At 47.1% G+C, this 21,781-nt stretch overlaps 1 protein-coding gene across 8 annotated transcripts in view; it reads left to right on the forward strand.

The window, feature by feature from the left end:
* Nucleotides 1–21,781, forward strand: part of LOC136315673 (butyrophilin subfamily 3 member A3-like) — an 83,847-nt gene that overhangs the window by 56,580 nt on the left and 5,486 nt on the right. For 2 of the 8 annotated variants that reach the window (XM_066247468.1, XM_066247469.1), the window contains exon 10: nt 3,743–4,462. In XM_066247468.1, the coding sequence (XP_066103565.1) occupies nt 3,743–4,353 (611 nt within the window). In that variant the 3' untranslated portion in view covers nt 4,354–4,462. Of the gene's footprint in view, nt 1–1,304; nt 1,329–1,723; nt 1,751–3,742; nt 4,463–6,717; nt 6,876–11,643; nt 11,787–14,261; nt 14,304–17,037; nt 17,123–17,305; nt 17,683–19,526; nt 19,809–21,101; nt 21,303–21,408; nt 21,430–21,508; nt 21,536–21,781 lie in introns of those variants that run through there. The other 6 variants (XM_066247461.1, XM_066247459.1, XM_066247471.1 and 3 more) reach the window with 6 other exon arrangements.

The raw sequence follows: 21,781 nt of genomic DNA on the forward strand, positions 1-21,781 counted from the left end.
GACAAAGAAAGAAAAAAAGAAAGGAGGGGAAGAGAAGGGAGGGGAGGAGAGGGAAAAACAGGAAGCAGGGGAAGTGAACTCAGTAGTGAGGTCCCCCCCCCCCTGGTTGCTTTACATGTAGCCTGCTGAGAAAAAAACCAGCAGAGAGAAGTGTCTTTTAAAAACAGAAGTGACAACAGTGTCAGTTGTCACAGATTTATGGTAACCAATGAAAAAAGTAATATCTGAATTTTCTAATTAAGTTGCCCAATACTTTTCGGAAGTAGGCAGGAAAGAGATTGAGATGGATTCTAGCACGTGCGCGCGTGCGCACACACACACACACACACACGTATGCACACGGGGAGCCCATGACCAGGCACACCCAGGTATAGGAGTAAGGTAGTCAGTTCCTATCCTTTGGGAACACCTTCAGCGACCCCCAGTGGATGTCTGAAACCACAGATGGAACCAAACCTTGTATACACTAGATTTTTTCCTTTTCACTTAAAGGAAGTCTTCTTATTGTCATACCTGACTTTAGCACTTGGGGACCATTATAAATAAACTAAGGATGATTTGAACACAAAGACTGTCATACTGTGACAGTAGATGTGATCACCGAGCAGGCTCCTAACTGGACAAGGGTGTAGGAGGTACACTGGGTGGACATGCTGGACAAAAAGGAATGATGTGTGAGGGGACAGGGAGGAGTGGGGTGGCATAAGATATCATCACGCTACTCAGAATGATGCATAGTTTAAAACCTATGAGTTGTTTCTTTCTGGAATTTTCCATTTACTATTTTCCAACCTCAGTTGATGGAAGGTAATTGAGACTAACTTTCAAAAGCTAAACTGTGGACAGAGGATGATTGCTGTACAGATTGATACAAAACGAGTCTACAAATGACAGCTGGGGAAGCGTGTACTGAACAGGGTGTGTGAGGGGCCATTAAATACAGTTGTTGTGGAGGGTTGTAGTTTTTATTTATTGATTAATTATTGTGAGGCAGAGAAAGACTTAGATTTGTTGTTGCACCAATTCTTGTATTCATTGGATGGTTCTTGTATGTGCCCTGACAGACAATAGAACCTGTAGCACTGGTGTATCAGGATGACCCTCTAATCAATTTAGCTACCCATCCAGGCCCAATAGATGCAGTTGATTTTAAAGAGGGAGGACAATAGAGAATTAAACAGGCAGAGGGAGATGTAGGAAGCATGCAATGGTGAAAAAGGAAGATTAGATGTGTGCAAAAAACCCCAAAACAACCAAAATCTCTGAAATGACAGTTCAGGTGACTCTGCTGTTTTCCTTTGTAGGTGAAAAGTCTGAGGCTTACGCTGGTGAGTGACTGATGCTCTCTGTGTACAAAGCATTTAAACCCTCTCTCTGCTGGTGAGGAATGATCAGATACAGCTCGGAGGCCCATTTTCTGTGGTGCACCACCCCGCCTTTCTGGACACTCAGAGAGGACCTTCCACATACAGTGTCCCCTCACCCTGCTGACACAAATGCCCGCACACCTGGGCTAAGCACGGCCATGTTGCCTGCAGCTCCAGTGTGATGAAGAGAAGCCCAACATGCAGAGAGGTTTCTGCCTGAGCCACAGAGCTGTAGATGCAGGAAACTGGATGTTGGACAAGACTGAGGAGAGTTGGGAGAAGAGGCTTAGTGAGGGGGATGGTGGGGGAAGAACAGAAATGATGACCTTTCCTTGTCTGTGTCTCCTTCCTTTCAGAGTGGAAGACGGCCCTTTTCCAACCTGGTGAGTGAGTCACTTTATGTCCCCTAGAATAACAACCAATGGACCCTGCTCCCTTTTCCTTCTCCAACTTCTGGCTGGGGGAGTCTCGGAGGGTGACTTGAGGTCCTGGTCTCAAAGGTGTACCCTTCTGCTGCAGAGAACCCAGAGAAACAGGGACAGCTGCTGTCCTGGGCTCCACAGGTCCTTGTAGGAAGGATGAGGCGTGAGGGGTGCAGCTGGGGGAAGGGGCTGCAGGGAGAGTCAGGATGGGACCTGACCAGGCTTCTGCCCCTCCTGCCTCTGTGTGTCCTCAGGTTACACAATGTTTCTGAGCTTTAGTCTCCTCACTTTAGATAATGGTGGTAATTCCTACTGGGTTGAATTGAAGACTAAGAGAGGTAGTGAATGTATACTGGTCAAAATATACATAAGAAAGGCATGGCCTGTTCAAAATGAGTGTTTGCTTGCTGGTAATGACTGTGGTAAAGAGAAAGTATCTTAAGAACTGAAAATGATGCAAGCCACCCCTTAGAATATAACAGACCATATTATAGGGTAATTTACTCACAGAGGTATAGGGTTGGAGCAGGCAGATGACCTGGCAATCAGCTCAGATTATTCACTGCTAACAGACACCTTACAGTAGTTTTTTTAATGGTATAACTTGGATACTAATGATTGATAAGACAACAACACAAAGAATGTGGTGGCACCAAACCATATGTCTTGCTCTTGTGATAGATTATTCTATCGATTATAATCGATTTTATCACCCATTTATTATTGACCTCAGTTGTCATGACATCCAACTTTTACTATTAAAAATGTTAATGGCTGTATTTTAAGGAACAACGATAATCATCATGTAGATGGCTTTGGTGTGCTTGGTAAAAACCGTAAGTTTGGCCAAAGGTCACAGCAGGAAAAGATGAAAGGCATTCATGACACAGAAATGGAGTTGGTTGTGTTCACAGCCACATCTGCACAGTGATGGAGGAGGGATAGAGAAGAAACTACTTCCAGAGGCAGGGGTGGCATTAAAGGAAACCAGCAAGGATGAATGGTGCCCCAGGGCTCCCACAGTGGGAGCTGTCACCACCCCTAGGCTGAAGGGGGAGGGACAGGGAGCAGTCACTGGAGCCCAGAGGAAGCTGGAGCTCAGGGAGAGGCTGCCTGAGAGGAGTCAGGCTCTTGTTAGAGCATCTCCAGTGGAGGAAGTGGGGGAGTCAGTGCTGGGCCTCTTTTCTTTCTCCTTCCTGTCTTCAAATAGTACCTCCCCTTGGCCAAACCCAGCAGGTAACCAGAGGCAGGGGAGCCCAGTGATGCAGTGGATAGAGGACTGATTTGTGGGGCCCAAGAGGGTGGGTAATGGGCCCTAGACCACACAGAGCCCCCAGCATGGCCCCCCCAAAAGAAGAGATATGATCTATGTTATCACAACAGGCACTTCCTCCATGCTCAAGCTTGGGCTAAATGTGTCACAGACTTTTTCTTATTCTACCCTAGAGATTAGTATTTCTAGTCCCTTCATACACAGGAAATTAAGGCTCAAGATATTACTATATATACTTCTCACAAAAATTAGGGGATATTTCAAAATGAATATGAAGCCATAAAATATCCCCTAATTTTTGTGAGCAGTGTAGCTTCAGTCTGTAGCAAAAGAGTTTGTGGCAGAATCTAGCTCAGGAGGGTGGAACAAGGGTTGACATTTGAATCCATGACGGTGTACTGGTGGGCACACTCAACTTGTGAAGAGAAACAGGGAATGGTAGAAGGAAGTTGCCAGCTCTAGATGGTGGGTTAGAGAAACCCCACCCTTTTTCACCCTCCCCTCCCACAAGGAACACAAGACCCCTGCAGTTTCTCTTGATTGCTGAGGGTCACATCTAGGGCAGATTGGAGACTCCAAGCTCTGAGCTCTGGCCTCCTCACCCAGACTCAGGCCTTGAAGTCTGAGGCACTGAGGTCCCCGAGCCATGGCTGACCCCAATCCATTCAAACTTTCTGCAGCGGATGTGTTTCTGGATCTGGACACAGCTCACCCCATTCTTCGTGTTTCTGAGGACCAGAGGAGAGTGCAGCGGGCAGAAGCACACCAGAGTGTGCCAGACAACCCCAAAAGGTTTCTCTGGGGTTACTGTGTGCTGGGCTGTGAGAGCTTCACGTCGGGGAGACATTTCTGGGAGGTGGAGGTGGGGGACAGGAAATACTGGCAAATTGGGGTTTGTAGGGAGAATGTGGAGAGAAAAGTTTGGGTTAAAATAAAACCTGAGAACGGATTCTGGACAATGAGGCTGAATGATGGAAAAGACTTCCAGGCTCTCACGGACCCCAGGACCAAACTAACAAGTGTCAATCCTCCTAAAAAAGTGGGGGTTTTCCTGGACTATGAGTCAGGGGAGGTCTCCTTCTACAACGCCAGTGATGGATCGCACATCTACACCTTCCCACACATCTCCTTCTTTGGGCCTCTGTGGCCTGTCTTTGAGATTTGGACACTGGAGTCTACTACCTTGAACATTTGCCCAGCACAAAGAGAAGTGAAAAGTTCCCTTGTGCCTGATCCAGTGCCTGACCCTCCCCTGGAGACAATAATAGACCCGGTAGGTCACCTGATGTAAATGGAGAGCCTCAGGCTAAAATAGCATGTTTGCTTTTCTCTGCACAGCCGGGAACTGAAGCCCTCCTCAACAGAAAAATGTCAGAGCAATAAAACACCTATTAAAAACACACTGAGTGAAGCACTTCAATAATTCAATTTTTTTTCACTTGACAGAAAAGGAGACAAAAAAGGTGCAGAAAGTGAACTAACTTTCTGAAGGTGACTCAGCCAGGTTCCCACAACCACAGCTAACATTCATAAACAACCTAAAATGTACTGGGTGCTGTGCTAAATATTTCCAGTGAGTTTCACTCACTAATCCTCACAACAATCCTGTAAGGTAGCCCCATTTCGAAAGTGTGGAAACTGAGGCAGGGCCAATTTTAAGTGACTTAATAAAATTCATACAGAAAGTAGTGTTACTGGGAGGGGTTTGGTCTCTGCTTCCTTCTTTTATCTCTAGTCTGTTCCTTTGCAAAAGACTGTTCCTGTTGGGCAGGGTCACTTGCAGCCCTGAGGTCCCCTCCTCCTCAGGGCACCAAGGGTAAAAGGTCACTATAAGTGACTATGAAGACCACACCGAACACTCTATTCATTCAAGGTCAACTGGCAGAAAGCCATATGGTTCACTGACTACAGGATGAGTTCACCCAGAGAATGAATTCTCAGTGACCAGCAGTGTGACCTCTGATCATGGAGCAAAGCCATCCTGAATTTGGAGGACCGAGGGGAGCTGGAGGAACTTCAGTGGGATTGTTTATCACACCGAGTAATCCATCTCCAGGGGAAAAAAAAAAACATTTCTCCACTGATCACAGCTGTTACCGGGGGTCCCTTTTATATTACTGAAACTTCATTTCATTATTGATTTTAGAGAAGAAAGAGAGAGCGAAACATTGATATGTTGTTACACTAATTAACATATTTATTGGTTGAATGTTGCACATTCCCTGATAGAACATACACCTTTGCTTATCAGCAGTATGTTCTAAGCTACCAAGCTAAGGCCCTGAGGTTTCTTTAAACTGGTGGGTCCTGAGAAAAAGCCACTTTTCATCACCTTCTCTGTTATTGTTTACTGCAGTATCCATGAGTTTATCGAGTTACATTTGTTAAAAAAAAAAAATTATTTTTAGCAATCTACATTCTTCAGTTGAGTTACTTCTAGATTTTAAGCTCACCACAATTTCTCAGTTTCCCCTGCAACATTCTCACAAAATCCTTACTGCGTTAGTTTTGTATTGCTGCTGCAATAATAATCACAAAATTCATGACTAATACAGCACAAATGATTACTTCAGATTTCTGTAGGTGAGGAGTCCAACATGGCTCCCGCTGGGTTGAAACTAAGGTGTCGACAGGCTGGGTTCCTTTCCGGGGGATCCAGGGAAGGGTCTGCTTCTTTCTCATTCTGATTATTGGCAGAATTGAATTTCCTGCAGTGGTGGGACCCAGGTTGGCATTCCTTGCTGGCTGCTGGAAGAAGCTGAGTCCAGGCTGAGAACATCTGGAGGTGTTCTTGCAGGAGCAGGTGTGAGGGAACAATTCAGGTGAAGGGAATGGCGTGGGGACAGAATCCCAGACCTGGAGTAATTGCTGGTGGGGACACTGTTAGTGTGCTACATAATTGCGGTGTTAAATTGAATCAGAAAGGAATAGAAGCCTGTAGAGAAAGCATTCAGGCTCGTGTGGGAAATGTTAAGAAATATGCTGTGGGAAGATTATTCTAGAAGAAATGTACACAATGACCCAATTGGGATCTCTGGGGCACGGGAAGGGACCTTTGTGTGGGTGGGGGAATGCTGGACTTAACCAGTCCACCTGCTGACAGATGAAGAAGACTTTGTTTGCTGCCGCTGTCCCGTGTCCTGCAAACACTGGAGTGCCACCTCTCGATGGAAACAAAGGCTTTCTCCTCTCACTCAGTACCCTCACATCTCTCACTCCATACTTTCTGAATGAGTGACAAGCTTTCCATAACAGCTGCTGTCTGGCTCCAGTCACCACCCCGAACCCCTCCTCGTGTACCCTCATCTCGCCCCTGCCTTTCACAAGCCCAGCACCTTGAAGGAGATTCCTCGGCTTTGGGAAGAGGTTATTCGTGTTCATCTTAACACCTGCCTATGTACAACCCCACCTCTCAGACAGGTACACATAGAAAACGAAAAGGGAACTAACAAGGCCAGATAAACACAAAAGGCTATTTACAGTTGTGCCTTTTGAATGCTTTGTGTCTGTGTATTCTACCTAGCAACAGATGAGGAGTGGACTCGGGGATGCCATTGGCTGGTGGGCCCGCCGCAGGCCAATCCTGGACTGAGAACGGTCACTGGAAATCTTGGGATCCAGGTCACAGGGGACACCGGGTCCCAGGTCCCCAGCCGCACACAGCCTCTGGAGAATAAACGTTTTCTCAGCTTTCGGGAAGTATTGCCATCCGGCTGTGGCTGTGCCCATGGGCAGGTTACAGAGAAGAGCAACCGGAAAGTCATCGTTTGAGCATCAGCAGAGGAGGGAAGACGCCTTAGTGGATTCTGGCAGGTGGGACCGCGGTGGCCGCTGCGCTCGTGCGGGGCCGGGGGGCGGGGGAGGGGGCGGGGACGGATCTCGGTGGGAAGGGCGGGTCCCCGGAGAGGGGCTTCCTGGGGGACTCCACGCCTGGCCTCCCTGGGGTAACTCAGGTGCTGCCTGGAGGAGGAGGTTGTGGAAGGATGTCGGGTGACGACCGCAGAAACTGAGCTCTGTCCCCAGAAGTGACCCGACCCGAGCAGGGCGACTGGGGAACGCTCACTTATTTCTGGAATGTTCATGAGCGCGTCTGTGCGGAGACGCTGGACCTGAAAAGGCGGAAGGGGGGTGCCCAGGATACAAGTGGGGGCTCTGATGTCACCAACACGGGTTACAGGGTAGTTACCTAGATCAGGACGGTAATGCCAAGTCTCCCTGGTGATTTCTCCAGTTCTGCGCCCCAGGTCTGTGGTCCAGGCCTCCCCTGGGTGACCGTCCTCCGTGCTATGGAGCCGGCTGCTTCCCTGCACGTCTCCCTGCCTGACCCCCGGCTCTTCTTCGCCCTCCTGGGCTTGTCCGCACTGGTCTCAGGTAGGGCGCTGCCACGGGCTCCTATCGACACAGAAAGGGAAGCCCACACTTCCCGCTGCGGTTGTGATCACCCATCCTTCATTCTGCACGTGTTCCTGAGTTTATACCAGCGCCACAAATAACCACAAATAACCAAAATATTACCATTCAAACATTTAATTAAAGCAAACTAGGGATGGAGCATTTAGCACTCTTTTTATTCCAAATTTTCGAAATGTGATGAGTATTTCACATTGACAGCATGTTTTATTTGGGACTGGCTAGTGGCTACCAGGTTGGACAGCTCTAACTCCTGCTGTGCTCCAGGCCTGCGATGCCCTGGGCAGCAGGAGAAAGCCTCTGTCTGCACAGGGTGTGTGGGGGGCTAAGGGTGGGCTCCTCTCTGTTCTGTTCACCGAGCTCTGGCAGCCTCAGCAGACACTTAGTAGGCATCTCGTGCTCCAGCCAGCACAGCTGTGGGTCCCAGAATCCTCAGCCCAGAAAGCCCCTCCGTCCTCCCCTGGAATAGATACTTTCTTTCACGCCTTAGATGTTGGAAGGCTGGTGCCCCCACTGATTCTGCCCCTTTGTTGAACAGCCCAGTTTACTGTCGTGGGGCCTGCTGATCCCACGTGGGCCATGGTGGGAGAAAGCACCGTGTTAGGCTGCCACCTGTCACCTGAGAGAAGTGCCGTGGACATGGAGGTGCGGTGGTTCCGGTCTCAGTTCTCCCCGGCCGTGCTGGTGTACAAGGGCGGGCACGAGAGGCCGGAGGAGCAGATGGAGCAGTACCGTGGGCGGACAACCTCTGTGAGCGAAGACGTTAGCAAGGGGAGGGTTGTAGGAATACGCTGTGAAGACTTGCACGGTTAAGTTAAACATTTAGAGGCAGATAGGCACCCCAGGGTGAAAGTCCTGAGCAGTGGAGAGTCCGGGGGCCTCTCTGACCCCGTGCCGGAAACAGCAAAACTGCAGGATAAGATTCAGCAACAAGAAAGTGTTTAGGCTCTTAGAAGTCAGCATGTTCCTTGTCCTTTACTTCACCCCCTGAAAACTTCTGTCTGCTTCCTTGAGTTATTTGTACTGGCTAATAAATACCGAGTAAGGATGGAGATGGGGCTGAGTCCCTCGGTCTGTGGACCGAGCTGTTGCCTCCCCCCGGGGTCCCTGGGAGCATCTGGTCTCCAGATAGTTCATTGTCGCTGCAACAGAGGGTGGTCCTCATCATTCACACATCACAACTCAGGACAAGGGCGTCTACTACTGTTATTTCCAACAAGGCAGGTCCTACGATGAGGCTGTTAGGTTCCTGGTGGTGGCAGGTGCTTCATTTCACTCGTTTATCACCTTTTTCACTGTGTGACTCTTGGGGGAAGTTTCTCCGTGAACCTCAGGCCCCTGCAGATCAGCATATTTTTTGCCTAGAATCCCCTTTACCTTGGGAGGACAGCTGCCTCCTGCCCAAGTGCCCAATGTGTGGGTTTGCCCCACTGAGCTGTGGGTATAGAGTCTTGAGAAGCTCACTGAACTCAGCGGGAACCTTGAGAAGAAAAGAAGGTTAAATCCCTACAGATTATTCTCATGTTACTTCTTACAGATCTCTAAGAGTTTTCTCCAGTAACATGCTGTAGAGAATTAGACAATGTGTCATCAGTTCTGAGCTCCAAGCTCATCATTGAAATGGGGGTATCTGGCAGAAGTCTTGGGTTCAATTCCCAGTCAGGGCACATAGGAAAAGCGACCATCTGCTTTTCTCCCTCTCCCCCTTCTGTCTCTCTTCCCCTCTCGAAGCCAGTGTCTCCATTGGTTCGAGTGTCGGCCCCGAACACTGAGGATAGCTCGGTTAATTCAAGCACTGGCCCCAGTTGGGGTTGCCTGGTGGATCCCGGTTGGGAGGCATGTGGGAGTGTGTCTCACTATCTCCTTTCATCTCACTTAAAAAATAATAAAATAAAAATAAAACACAAAGAACTTCCATTGGAAGGCATGTGTTTCTTTCGGTGCACCTGTTGCTGCTGGTGGACACAGACTGGAAATAGTGTCCTTCCCCGGAGTCACAGGAGAGGCATTTCCCGTATTCACACATGGAAGGAGTGGAGGCACTGTGACAAGACTCACTGTTAGGGTGCATGGGGTACACTTGTCCTTGAAGAGGCTGGCGCTCTGTCTCATTGTCCACCAGGTGGCTCCAGTCCATCTCGCTCTGGCTCAGGAGGGCCAGAACCCAGAGATACAGAACGTTTCCCTGTGTCCTGTCCCCATCTGCACATCCACCACTAAGGCTTGATGATGCCCTGGCTGCAAACGGGCCTGCACTTGGGCTGGTGCCACTGCTGAGGAAAGTGCATGAGTCAACACACACACAGAGACTAAGGTGTTTTTTTTAATTATTATTATTATAATTTCCTGAGCTTGAAAAGGATAATCTTTGCTTTCAAACTATCCAATCTTCTTTCACATTCTTCCCTGCTTCTGCTGGACCCTCCCCACGGCCAATCCAATTATTTTCCGAGATTGGAATTCTCCCCTCATGATCACCTTTATGCTGTGCCTGTCTCATAGCAGAAGGACCTCCCCTTATGCCACGTTGGTATTTACTGCACCCGCCTCAGCAGAGAAATGGCCCCTTTACTGTTTACTTCTTCCCACTCCAGGTCTACTGGACCAGCCCAGGTGGTTTTCTGGGAAGAGTGGGGAGTGACCCTTTCTGCTTTCCCTGGGATTAGTTCCCATACTGGTTGCTATCCCCTGGGGTGCCTGAGAGCTACAGCTTCCAGGCTTAATTAGATGTCTGGCTCTAGCTGCTTGCCTATGGTAACACATGGACAAGGTTTTAAGGGTGACCTGCCCCAATTAGACATTACCATCTCTGCAGCTAAGATAAGCATTTACGGAGGCATTTCTCTTTTGGCTTACATACCCCTCCACCCTCTTACCTCCCTGGCCCTAACACACACATGCATATATGTGCTAAACAGCAGAGATTATCTGCAACACACAATGTTTCTTTAATGAAAATTGAACCTTGCTATATATACTGATCCATTTCATACACATTGTCTCTCAGCATCATATAAAGGTCTGGATGACGAGACCCTATTTCCCTGAAAGCTCCAAAAGATGCCAAACCTTCTACACAGAAACCCCTTATTGGAAGCTCAGCTCTAGGTAGGAAATTAGGCTGTTACTCTGTGTCAGAGTAACCTGGATCCTCCAGAAGAGACTGGAATGTCTTCCTCTACTGAGCGTCCACCTCGGTAGAGAAATAGAACACAAGTTCCACCTACAAACCGTCAGCTCAAACTTAGTCCACCAGCCTCTTCCATCAAGGGCAAGGGGCACGTTTCAGTACCCACCCCCTGCCCAGTTTGGGTTTCATTACTAAGAAGCAGCAGCAGGGAACTGATATTGCACAAGAGACCAGCCATCTCTACCACAGAACCTAAAATCAAACAATGTAATGTAGTAAAATTCGATCAGCCAAAGCCACATTAAAGCCCTGGAAGCAATAATCATCACCTTGAGATCTAAATAAAGTGTCTTTGGAAGCCCCAGGCTACAGGTGGATGTGCTGTTTGTTCCAAAGACCCCTAACAGAAATGTATTCACTGCCTATCTTGTCTAATCTCAGAAAATACAGACTCCTGCAGGAAAGGAGAAATAAATACACCTAAAAATCAAAGTGCAGCACAAATAAGGTGCAGAAGACAAAGGGACCTTATCAGCAATGCTCCAAATGTAAATTATATGAAAAATTTAAAACATGCCCATAGGTCCCTGACAGTACTGCCTCTGGAAACCTGAGAATTATATTATTTGGAAATGTATCCGAGACCTGAATTTTTTAAAGGTACCAAAAAGGTGGCATGGGTCTGGTTTCTTTCTGTTCATACTTTCACTGGGCTCTGCTGTAAGAGATGTCAGCAAACACCTTTCTCTCCTCACACATAACATCTGTCCTATGTCTGTTTAGTTTTACTTATAAATACATTATGATATAAAAAAACAAGAGCAGGCATATATAATGAAATACTGATCACACACATCCACACCCAGGAGTGATTCAAACAGGTAAACACACAGGAAGACACAGAGTGTGGGAATCAGGGCTGGAGCTGGTCTTCACTGGTACCACCCAATACAGCGTCCCTGTCCATGCTGACCTTGCCCACTGGTTTCTGCCCAGCAGCTGATAAGACACACAACTCTAAGCCAATCAGAAAACAAGTGCTTTCAAAGAAGGACTTTGCACTGTTTCTCCTCCTGAGCAAGCTTTTCTTTACCCCTCACCCTTTCTTCCGGATCAGAAACTGAAATATAATGGAGAACTACTGAGAGTCTTTGTTCTGTGACTTTCATCTGGGGTTGCCAGGGGTAAGTAGGGGACTTGGTAAAAGCAGGGCTCCAGGGACCCTTCGGGGAGAGGCTGAGAAGCTGGTGAGCCTGCAGGACGTTCCTCACCCAGAGGAGTGTGGTGCTGTGAACAGGCAGGCGAGGGCACAGGTGTGCCCACAGAGGCCGGGCAAGGCCGTGCCTGCATTTGGTAATTGGTGGGAGAGAAACAACCGGAATGAGGGAGCTTCACAGCTGCCTGTTTCTAGGATCCTGTGGTCAGAAAGGAGCAAAGACCTCCTCCAGTCTCTCCTGCTCCTCTCTGGGAGTGTGTTCTAAGAGATTCTAAAAGAGGTGTGTGTCTTAAAGATTCATATGTAAATATGTTCATTACAGAGTTATTTGTAACATAGAAAAATCTAAATCAATTTACATATACAACAATTGGAGAATGGAATAACAACGTGCTGTCTGACCACAGAGGGGTTTACATTTCATATGTATATGTCTGTTGGCCATCTGTCCCTCCTCTTTTTTTTTTTTCTTTTTTTCTTTCTTTTTAAATGAGAGGAGGGGAGGTAGAGAGACAGACTCCTGACCTGGCCAATGCTCAAATCAATCAAGCTAGCACCTGAGGCTGACCCTCTGACCAACTGTGCTATCCTCAGTGCCCTGGGCAAATGCTTGAACCAACTGAGCCACTGGCTGTGGGAGTAGATGAGAGAGAGAAGGGGGAGAGGGAGGGGAAGAGAAACAGATAGTTGCTTTTCACATGTGTCCTGAATGGGGATCAAAGCCATGATGCCCACATGCCTGGCGGACGTTCTAGCCCCTGAGCCAACCAGCCAGGGCCTGTAATTTCTCTTTCAAGAAATGTCTATTCAAGCCCTGGCCGGTTGGCTCAGCGGTAGAGCGTCGGCCTAGCGTGCGGAGGACCCGGGTTCGATTCCCGGCCAGGGCACACAGGAGAAGCGCCCATTTGCTTCTCCACCCCTCCGCCGCGCCTTCCTCTCTGTCTCTCTCTTCCCCTCCCGCAGTGGAGGCTCCATTGGAGCAAAGATGGCCCGGGCGCTGGGGATGGCTCTGTGGCCTCTGCCCCAGGCGCTAGAATGGCTCTGGTCGCAACATGGCGACGCCCAGGATGGGCAGAGCGTCGCCCCCTGGTGGGCAGAGCGTCGCCCCCTGGTGGGCGTGCCGGGTGGATCCCGGTCGGGCGCATGCGGGAGTCTGTCTGGCTGTCTCTCCCTGTTTCCAGCTTCAGAAAAATGCAAAAAAAAAAAAAAAAAAAAAAAAGAAATGTCTATTCAAGTTTTCTTCCCACTTTTAAAATTGGATTGTTTGTTTTTTGGTGTTAAGTTGCATGAATTCTTGATAAATTTACAATATTAACCCCTTATTAAATGTATCATTGGCAAATATCCTTTTCTACTTCTATCCTTGTCTTTTCATTCTGTTGATGGTTTCCTTTGCTATACAAAAACTTTAGTTTGTTATGATCCCATTTGTTTATTTTTCTCTTGTTGCCCTTGCTCGAGGACACATATCCAAAAAGATATTATTAAGAACTCTGTCAGAAAATCCACTGACTATATTCTCTTCAAGTTGTATGACTTTGGGTCATGCATTTAAATTTTTAATCCATTTTGTGGTTATTCTTGTATATGATGTAAGAAAACGACCCAGTTACATTCTTTTTCCACATTTCTGTCCAGTTTTTGTGGTAAGGTACCAAAGAATAGAAAATTAATATTAATATTTTAAGGAAAATAGTCAGGTTTCTTTTCCCCTCTTTTCTGTAGAGAATAAAGAGAAAGAAATATGAAAGTTTCCTAGCTTGCAGAAACACACTGTGTAGGAAACTTCCTTCTACCAGGAAGTTTAAAGGGCATTTTATTAATTTGGGCTAGGCATACACAGAAATTTGGTAAAAATAATTTTTTGTGTGATTTACACCAACTCAGGATGGTCGATAGCATTGTATTGTAAAATAAAGAGGGGAAGGAGATTTAGATCCCCTCCCCTCCCCCACACCTGTAAGGAAGCAGGTAAATAGGCTAGCCAGGTACAGGAAGAGTGAGATTAAGAACACCTTTTCCTATTTGATGAGCCATTTGCAGGCATTTATCCCCTGGCACCATGAAACTACCCCTCCCCTCCTGAAAACGTATAATTAATTTATACATCTCTAAACAAAGGAGTGGCAAATGAACACTAGAAAATTTAGAAATGTCTTTTAATACGTAGAATAACATTTTTGCTATTGTGTTACCTTGTAAGTTATGATATATAGGAATATTTTTATAAATCCTATGGACAAAATGTTATAAGCTTGCTAATGAATTGTGTCCCATCCCCCTCCTCCTTTTCCCGCCCGTGTGTGCGCGTGCGCGCAAAGGTATACAACCTGCCGCAAGGGCTGTGCCTGGCGCACATGATTTGGGGCTGCAAATGCCCCGTGTAGTTATATGCGGCTGGCATATTTAATAAATCTCCTCCTTTAATAAAACACTTCAAAATTCATCTGGACTTGGTGTCTCTACGTAAACCTGCGGAAGTGAGGTACGGGTACTTTACAACATTTTAAAGTCCAGTTAAAGACTCTGTTTTTAACACCATTTTATATTTTTGCCTCCTTTGCCAAAAAGTAATTGACTATGTGAGTGAGAGCTAATTTCTGGGCTCTCTGTTCTGTCCAACTGAATTATGTCTCTGTTTTTGTGCCAGTACCATACATGTTATTAGTGTATCCTTGTAGTACAGTGTGACATCAAGGAGCATGACACTTCCAATTTTTTGTTTTCCTCGATATTTCTTTGACTATTCAAGATCTTCGGTGGTTCCATATAAATTTTAGAATTATTTTTTCTACTTCTGAGATTAAGGTAATTGGCATTTCAATAGGGATTGCATTGGTTCTATATATTGCTTTAGGCATTAAGAATATTTTAACAATATTAATCCTTGAGCACAGCATACCCTTCCATTTATGTATGTCCTCTTCAATATCTTTCCTCAGTGTCTTATAGTTGTCAGAGTTCAGGTCTTTTACCTCTTTGGTTAAATTAATTCCTAGGTCTTTTATGCTTTTTGATGAAATTGTAAATGTGAGTTTAAATTATCTTCTCCTGATTATTTATTATTGCTATATAGAAATAATAGCAATAATATTATTTTATATCCTGCAATATTACTGAATTCATTTATCAGTTTTAACAGGTTTTTGGGTGTTGTCCTTAGTCGTTTTGATTTGTTGTATCAAGTCATCTGCAGATAGTGATAGTTTTATTGTATTTCCCCATGTATAAGTTACACCTTTTTTCGAAAAATTTGGTCTAAAAACTGGGTGTGTCATATACAGTGGTTGTAGAAGTGTGGCATTTCAAATGTCATAGATGGGACTAAGGAAGAGGCAGTAGATGAAGACAGTGATTCGTTATCAGACACAGATGAGGTCAAGCTAATGGATGAGAGTTTTGACAGTGATGAGGAGTTGTATGAATTTTATGGTGTATAAAACTTGAGTTAAATAACTTAAGGTAATACATTATTTTTTCCAAATTTCGGGCCCCAAAGTTAAGGTGTGTCTTATACATGGAGAAATACAGTACTTCTTCCTTTCTGACTTGCATGCTTTTCTATTTCTTTGTGTCGTCTGAGTGCTGTGGGTAGGACTTTCAATAATATTTTGAATAGAAATGTCTTTTTCCTGATCTTAAAGGAAATGCTTTCAGCTTTTTACCATTGAGTTTTATGTCACTGTAGGTTTAGAAATCATGATTTTAATAAAGCATTTTATTTATACTTAGAACAAATTTGGGTATTTAAATTGTATCTATATTTCACTTTGGTAGTTTTTACTTTGATGAACAGAATTAAACATAATGCTTTGTGTTAATGCCTGATTTTATTTCTTTAAGAGTAATCCTTACAAGTAGAATTTATGGGTCAAAGGATAAAATATTTTTAAGACATTTGATATATATATATATATATATATATAGCCAGAATACATCCAGAAATATATACATTCATATAAAGTATATGATTACCATTATAAATCATTTAAGTTTTATTATTTTAGGTTTTTTTATTCTAAAATTGTCTATAATTAGGAATAAAAACAATACATATCTACCAAAATAAGTGGAAATATATTTCCCACTCTTGAAACTTTTAAAATTTTAAACTTTCAGATAATTATAAAAGTATAGAGTGCAAGGAATTTCAGCTTCTGCTCTGAGTGAAAGGGGAGCCCCCGGAAGGGCTGAGTGGAGGAGGGAGGGGAAGTGAGTCAGGAGCCTCTGGCTGGTGTGCTGAGCATAGACTGTGGGGGCTCCAGTGAATCCGGGACTCAGGGAGGAGGGTCCTGTGCTCCTCAGAGTGTGATGGGGGAGGCGGGAGCTGGCTGTCCCAGGGAATTGTGGGTAAGTGAAGGCTTCTGTCCACGTCCTCAGGGTGGAGCCCAGGGTTTCCTGATGGCTACGGTTCAGGTACATACATCTAACGTTACATATTTTATGGATAATTTTTTACGTTGGAATCAAAGGTTAAGAGACTGCCTAGCACACATTTTGAGAGGTTCGCAGGTCACCAATGATCTAGGGATTCCCCCCAGTCAGAACTGGGAGCAGAGGTCTCCAAGTGGAATTTTCCATCTTCTTCTAGGTTGATGTTACTTTTGTTTGTTCTAATTTTTATTTAATGATTTTAGAGAGAAAGCATGAGGAAGAGAGAGAAAGAAATGCCGATTGTTGTACTATTTCTTTAGGCATTCATTGCTTGATTCTTGTATGTGCCCAGACTAGGGATGGAACCCACAACTGTGGTATACTGGGGTGACAACTGAGCTACCAGGCCCTGGCCGGTTGGCTCAGGGGTAGAGTGTTGGCCCAGCATGTTGGCCCGGGTTTGATTCTGGCTTAGGGCACACAAGGAAAGCAACCATCTGCTTCTACCCCCCCCCCTCTCTCTCTCTCTCTCTCTCTCTCTCTCTCTCTCTCTCTCTTCTCCTCCATAGCCATGGCTCGAATGGTTCGAGCAAAGTTGACCCCAGGTTCTAAGGATGACTTTATGACCTCACCTCAGGCACTAAAATAGCTTGGTTGCAGAGCAGCAGCCCAGATGGGCAGAGCATTGCCTGATAGGGGGCTTGCCAGGTGGATCCTGGTCAGGTGCATGTGGGACTCTGTCTCTGCCTCCCCACCTCTCACTTAGTAATTAAAAAAACAAAAACCCAGCAGGGCCAGGTCATTTCTACCCTACTTCTCATTGTCTCTCTCTATCTGCACAATAGACAAAAATGGTGATGTCCCTGGCCTTCCATCTGCTTGACTTTCCTGTCTGCCTCACCTTGGTCCAGCTGCTCATCCCCTGCTCAGGTAAGGAATGGCTCTGTGTTTATGTATCTGAAGCACTTATCTATAATACCCAGTATGAACCTTGGATTCCTCCCCATCCTGGAAAGCCTATCCTGACTGTACTTCAGTTAGGACTGGGTACCTCTCTAGGTGTTTCTTACCTCACCTCTTCTGCCCGGGACACCCCCTTCCCCTCTGCCATAGCTCCCACTGATGGAGCACCTCCTTCTGCTGACCAGCTCAGTTTGACGTGCTTGGACCCACTGCACCCATCCTGGCCGTGGTGGGTGAAGATGCTGAGCTGCCCTGCCATCTGGTCCCGAAGATGAACGCTGGGAACATGGAGCTGAAGTGGGTGCGACCCAGCCTCAGGCAGGTGGTGCTCACGTATGCACATGGGAAGGAAGAGACACAGGCAGCAGAGTATCGATGGAGAACTTCGATTTTAAGAGACAACATCACTGAGGGGACGGCTGCTCTCCAGATTCACAATGTCAAAGTCTCTGACAGCGGAGACTACCAGTGTTATTTCCAAGATGGAGACTTCTATGCAAAGGCCCTGGTGGGGCTGAAGGTTGCAGGTGAGCCTCGGGTCTGTTCTCATTGTTCTTCTGTGGGGCCTGGGGCACAGTCTCCACACCCACCAAGAGCACTTCTGGCCACTCACCAAAAACTGCCTCCTCTGCCCTCCAACTCTGCCTCTCTGAGGACCTTGACAGACACAAGTTTTCCTCCAGGTACAGTCCCTCCTGTGTCAGGTGAAGAAGTCCCTCATTGCGGCCACCAGGGTCTAAGCAGGGAAGTGGGGGTCAAAGATAGGCAGGATGAGAAAACCTCCCTCAGTGGTTGTCACAGAATTGTGTGGGTTCAGCTGAGTTCCAGACAGTGGCCATGGTTTCTCCAGGTGCACACTGCTGTGGGTCCAGGAAGCTGACCTGCAGGGACATCACCTGTGCTGCCCATGTCCTCCAATCAAAGGCCCCAGAAGCATACCTGTAGTTGAGCAAGTTGTGTTCAGTACTTGTTGCAGAGAAGTGACAGAGAAGGCACACATGTGGATACCATGGGGTGTCCTAGGAAGAAGGTGTCAGGTAAGACTTGGTATAACACTTAGGCTGTTAGGGGATTGGAGGAAGGTTGCAGGCGTCCCCAAACTACGGCCCACGGGCCCCGCATGCGGCCCCCTGAGGCCATTTATCCGGCCCCCTGCCGCACTTCTGGAAGGGGCATCTCTTTCATTGGAAGTCAGTGAGAGGAGCACTGTATGTGGTGGCCCTCCAACGGTCTGAGGGACAGTGAACTGGCTCCCTGTGTAAAAAGTTTGGGGACCCCTGGTAGAACTTTGCTCTTAATTGGATGCTGTCAGAATGGTGCAGGGTGTGATTAATCACACACACCCTGCACTGGGTAATTTTGGTCAGTGCTGTGGTCACGACACTGCTTGTATTTTTCTCTGTGCTCAAACCCAATTGTTGAGTTGTCCTGATCTTGTCCTAACCCATTCAAGTGACAAAGTGCCCTTGTCTGCTGCTGCTGTTCCATGAACTTGTTCATGTACCAATGTCAGGGCTGCATTTCTTTTGGGGGGTGCATAGCCTTGACCTCTGTCTTGTGCCAGTGTTGGTCAATGGGTTGGAAGGTGGTAAGGCAGGGGTTATAATTTTGTCCCAGCAGGGCCTCTTCAGCAGATATAGTCCCTTCCTACAGACCACAGCTCCTCCTAAGAAAGTGTTCTCTATGTGACTCTGTTTTTTCAGGTCTTCAAAAGGCTTCGTCCCTCATCCTTTAGGGTCTAGGGGTTTAGGGATCTTTGGTTACATCTTCACTGTGACTGGCCCTGTGTCAGCCTTCTTTCATATAGTGATTTTCCCCTCTCCACAACCACATATGAAAATTTTCCTGGGTCAAGACACCTGAAAAGGAGGCTGACAATCCTAGTATTAATGACATCGAGCTGTTTACAACGCACAGCTTAGGCGGTGGAGATACAAAGTGCATGCCGTCCCCACCACATGGCGAGGGCTAAGTTTACAAAGGACAGAGCAGGAAAGATTGGAGTAGAGGTGCATGACCAGCCTTAGCAAAGAGAGAACAATTTACATGCTTTCCCAGGGCCAGGTAAGGGCCATTTCCAGGAATCAGCATGTCTGAGGCATGGGTGTGGGGTCCAGCAATCTCTAAGAGGATTTATAAGAAGTCATCTCTCTTCTGACACAGAACTTGCTGGATCTAGCATAAGGGTCCAGCAATGATCAAGCAATAGTCACATTAAGGAACTCTTTCTCTACCACAGCAGATTTTAGTAAACAGCTCCTCAGTGAAACCCTGATGAAGTTCTCTAGTGTGAGTGTGCCCTCCATTCCTGTGAAGTCCCTCACACATACAGAGGGCTCCCTGTAATCCAGGCTTGTTTTTCCTTCCACAGCACTGGGCTCTGATCTCTTCATTGAAATGAAGGGCTATGAGGGTGGAGGGATCCGTCTGGAGTGCACGTCTGCAGGCTGGTATCCGCAGCCCCACATCGAGTGGAGAGATGACAGGGGACAGAACTTGTCCTCTGTGGCAGCACCTGTGACTGCAGACAGCCTGGGTCTATATGCAGCCACAGCATCTGTGACCGTGGAAGGCGACTCTGGGAGGGGGATCTCCTGTATCATCAGAAACCCCCTGCTCAGCCAGGAAAAGACAGCCAGGGTTTCCATTGCAGGTGAGTGCCCTGCCGCTACCCTGTGCTTAGCTGTGGCCCCTGGGGGCAGGCACTGACTCTCTGCTGCTGACTTGAGTCTTTGCAGTGGACGTAAGGCACAGAGCAGGGACCTGGGTACTTCTTCCTCCTATAAAGCTGTTTATGTCACAGACATCTTCTGAGCATTTCCTGTGTGTTACAGACTGTGACAGACAATGGGAATTGTGGGCAAATGGTAAGATCAACAAAGACATGAGGGAATGGGAAGGGGAGGATTATAAAATACATATCTTAAAGGGCTAATTTCTTTAAAATATCAAACAACTCGGTAGTTAAATGAGCAGAAACTGTGAATTTTTAGTTCACAGAAAAGGAAATAACTCACAAAAGGATGTCCAATCTCACTGCATAAACTTTTTGCTCTGTGAGAGTGGCAACAAACCAAAAGCAAGGTAGTTGACAACACTGCGGAGGGCAGGACTGTGGGAAGACAGTGACTCTTAGATGTTTATAGTTGGAATATTTTTGGTATAAACTGGCACAACTTTTGTTGGGGACAATACAGCAACTTTTATCAAAATTCCTTATTTACTGACCCAAAAATGCACTTCTGGGAGTTTTATTGGACAGTTGAGCTTGTATTTGTGTAAAATGACCTGTGTGAAAGGTTACTTCTTATACCGTTAACTAGAATAACAAATATTTGGAGACTATGCTACTGCCCACGAGTGGGGAACAGGTACGCAGTGGAGGGTACAGACATTCTCTCTGTGCTGACATGGACGGTCCCCAAGACACTGAGCAGAGAAAACAAGCTGTAGACCAGCTTATATAGAGTACTACCTTTGGTGTAAACAAGAAAAAATAAGAATATATGTATATTTTAAAATTTAATGAACATTCAAATGGCACTCTGTGTCGCGCATTTTATAAGCATTACTTTAATCCTTTTACCTGTTGGGACACCCAGGAACAGAATGGTGAAGTCATTAGTTCCAGGTCACAGTCTGGTCAGGCAGAAGGACCCAGAAGCTGAGCTAGGCCCTGCAGCCCTGAAGTTAACATTCTTATTCACATCTACAGCTGACTAACAAGAACTAATAAATGGATCGGTGGAGGAGGGAGTGGAGAGCAGACCTCAATAACTTTGTGTTTATTTTTTTATATTCGGACTATTCCCATGTGAGAGGCAGGCATGTCAAGACAATAGTGTTCTGTGACAGTAAGAGTTCTGGCCCCTCTGGGAAGAGAACCATCTGTCCCGAGACACCCCGCGGCCCCGCCTGGCTAGAGGCTGATGCTGTCCCTGCGCAGGTCCCCTCTTCTGGAACGCACAGCCCTGGGTGGTGGCCTTAGCGGTGACCCTGCCGGTTCTGCTGGGGCTCCTGGTGGTGGCGGGGTACTTCCTGTGGCGACAGCAGAAGACAAACGAGGCTCTGTCCACGGAGATGGAGAGAGAGCGAAGGGAGAAGGAAGAAGAACTGGTGGAGGAGCAGCGGGAGCGAAGCGCCAAAGGTGAGTCCCGGCTGCAGGAGCGCGACCGCCCCGCCCCAGCCCGCGCCCCCACCGCGCCCGTCCCCCCTCCATCCCCGTGATGAGACTTTTTTCTGCTTATTTCCAGAGGAGCTGCAGCGCGAACTCAGTAAGTACCGGTCCCCGCCCCGCGCGTTCCGGGGTCCCTGCGTCATGCCGGTCACCGACCCCTCACTTGTTCCCCGCAGAGTGGAGGAGGATCCAGTACCTGCCGCGTGAGTGTCCCGGACCCTCCTCTCAGACTCTGTGCTGGGATATGATCCCGCCCTTCCCTCACCCCTAACCGCCCGGGGGTGGGGGAGATAAGGACGCTGATGGGGAGACGGGCAGGGGTTTTCTCAATGGAGAAGGGGCTTCTGTCTCCACCAGGGGCCGCTTGCACCGGGACATCCAGGGGACACAGGAAAGGACAGGGGCGGGGGAGATGGACTCAGTGTGTGAGGTCCTCCCCTCCCTGGTGG

The sequence above is a fragment of the Saccopteryx bilineata genome, chromosome 11 (assembly GCF_036850765.1).
Source record: "Saccopteryx bilineata isolate mSacBil1 chromosome 11, mSacBil1_pri_phased_curated, whole genome shotgun sequence".
NCBI lineage: Eukaryota > Metazoa > Chordata > Mammalia > Chiroptera > Emballonuridae > Saccopteryx > Saccopteryx bilineata.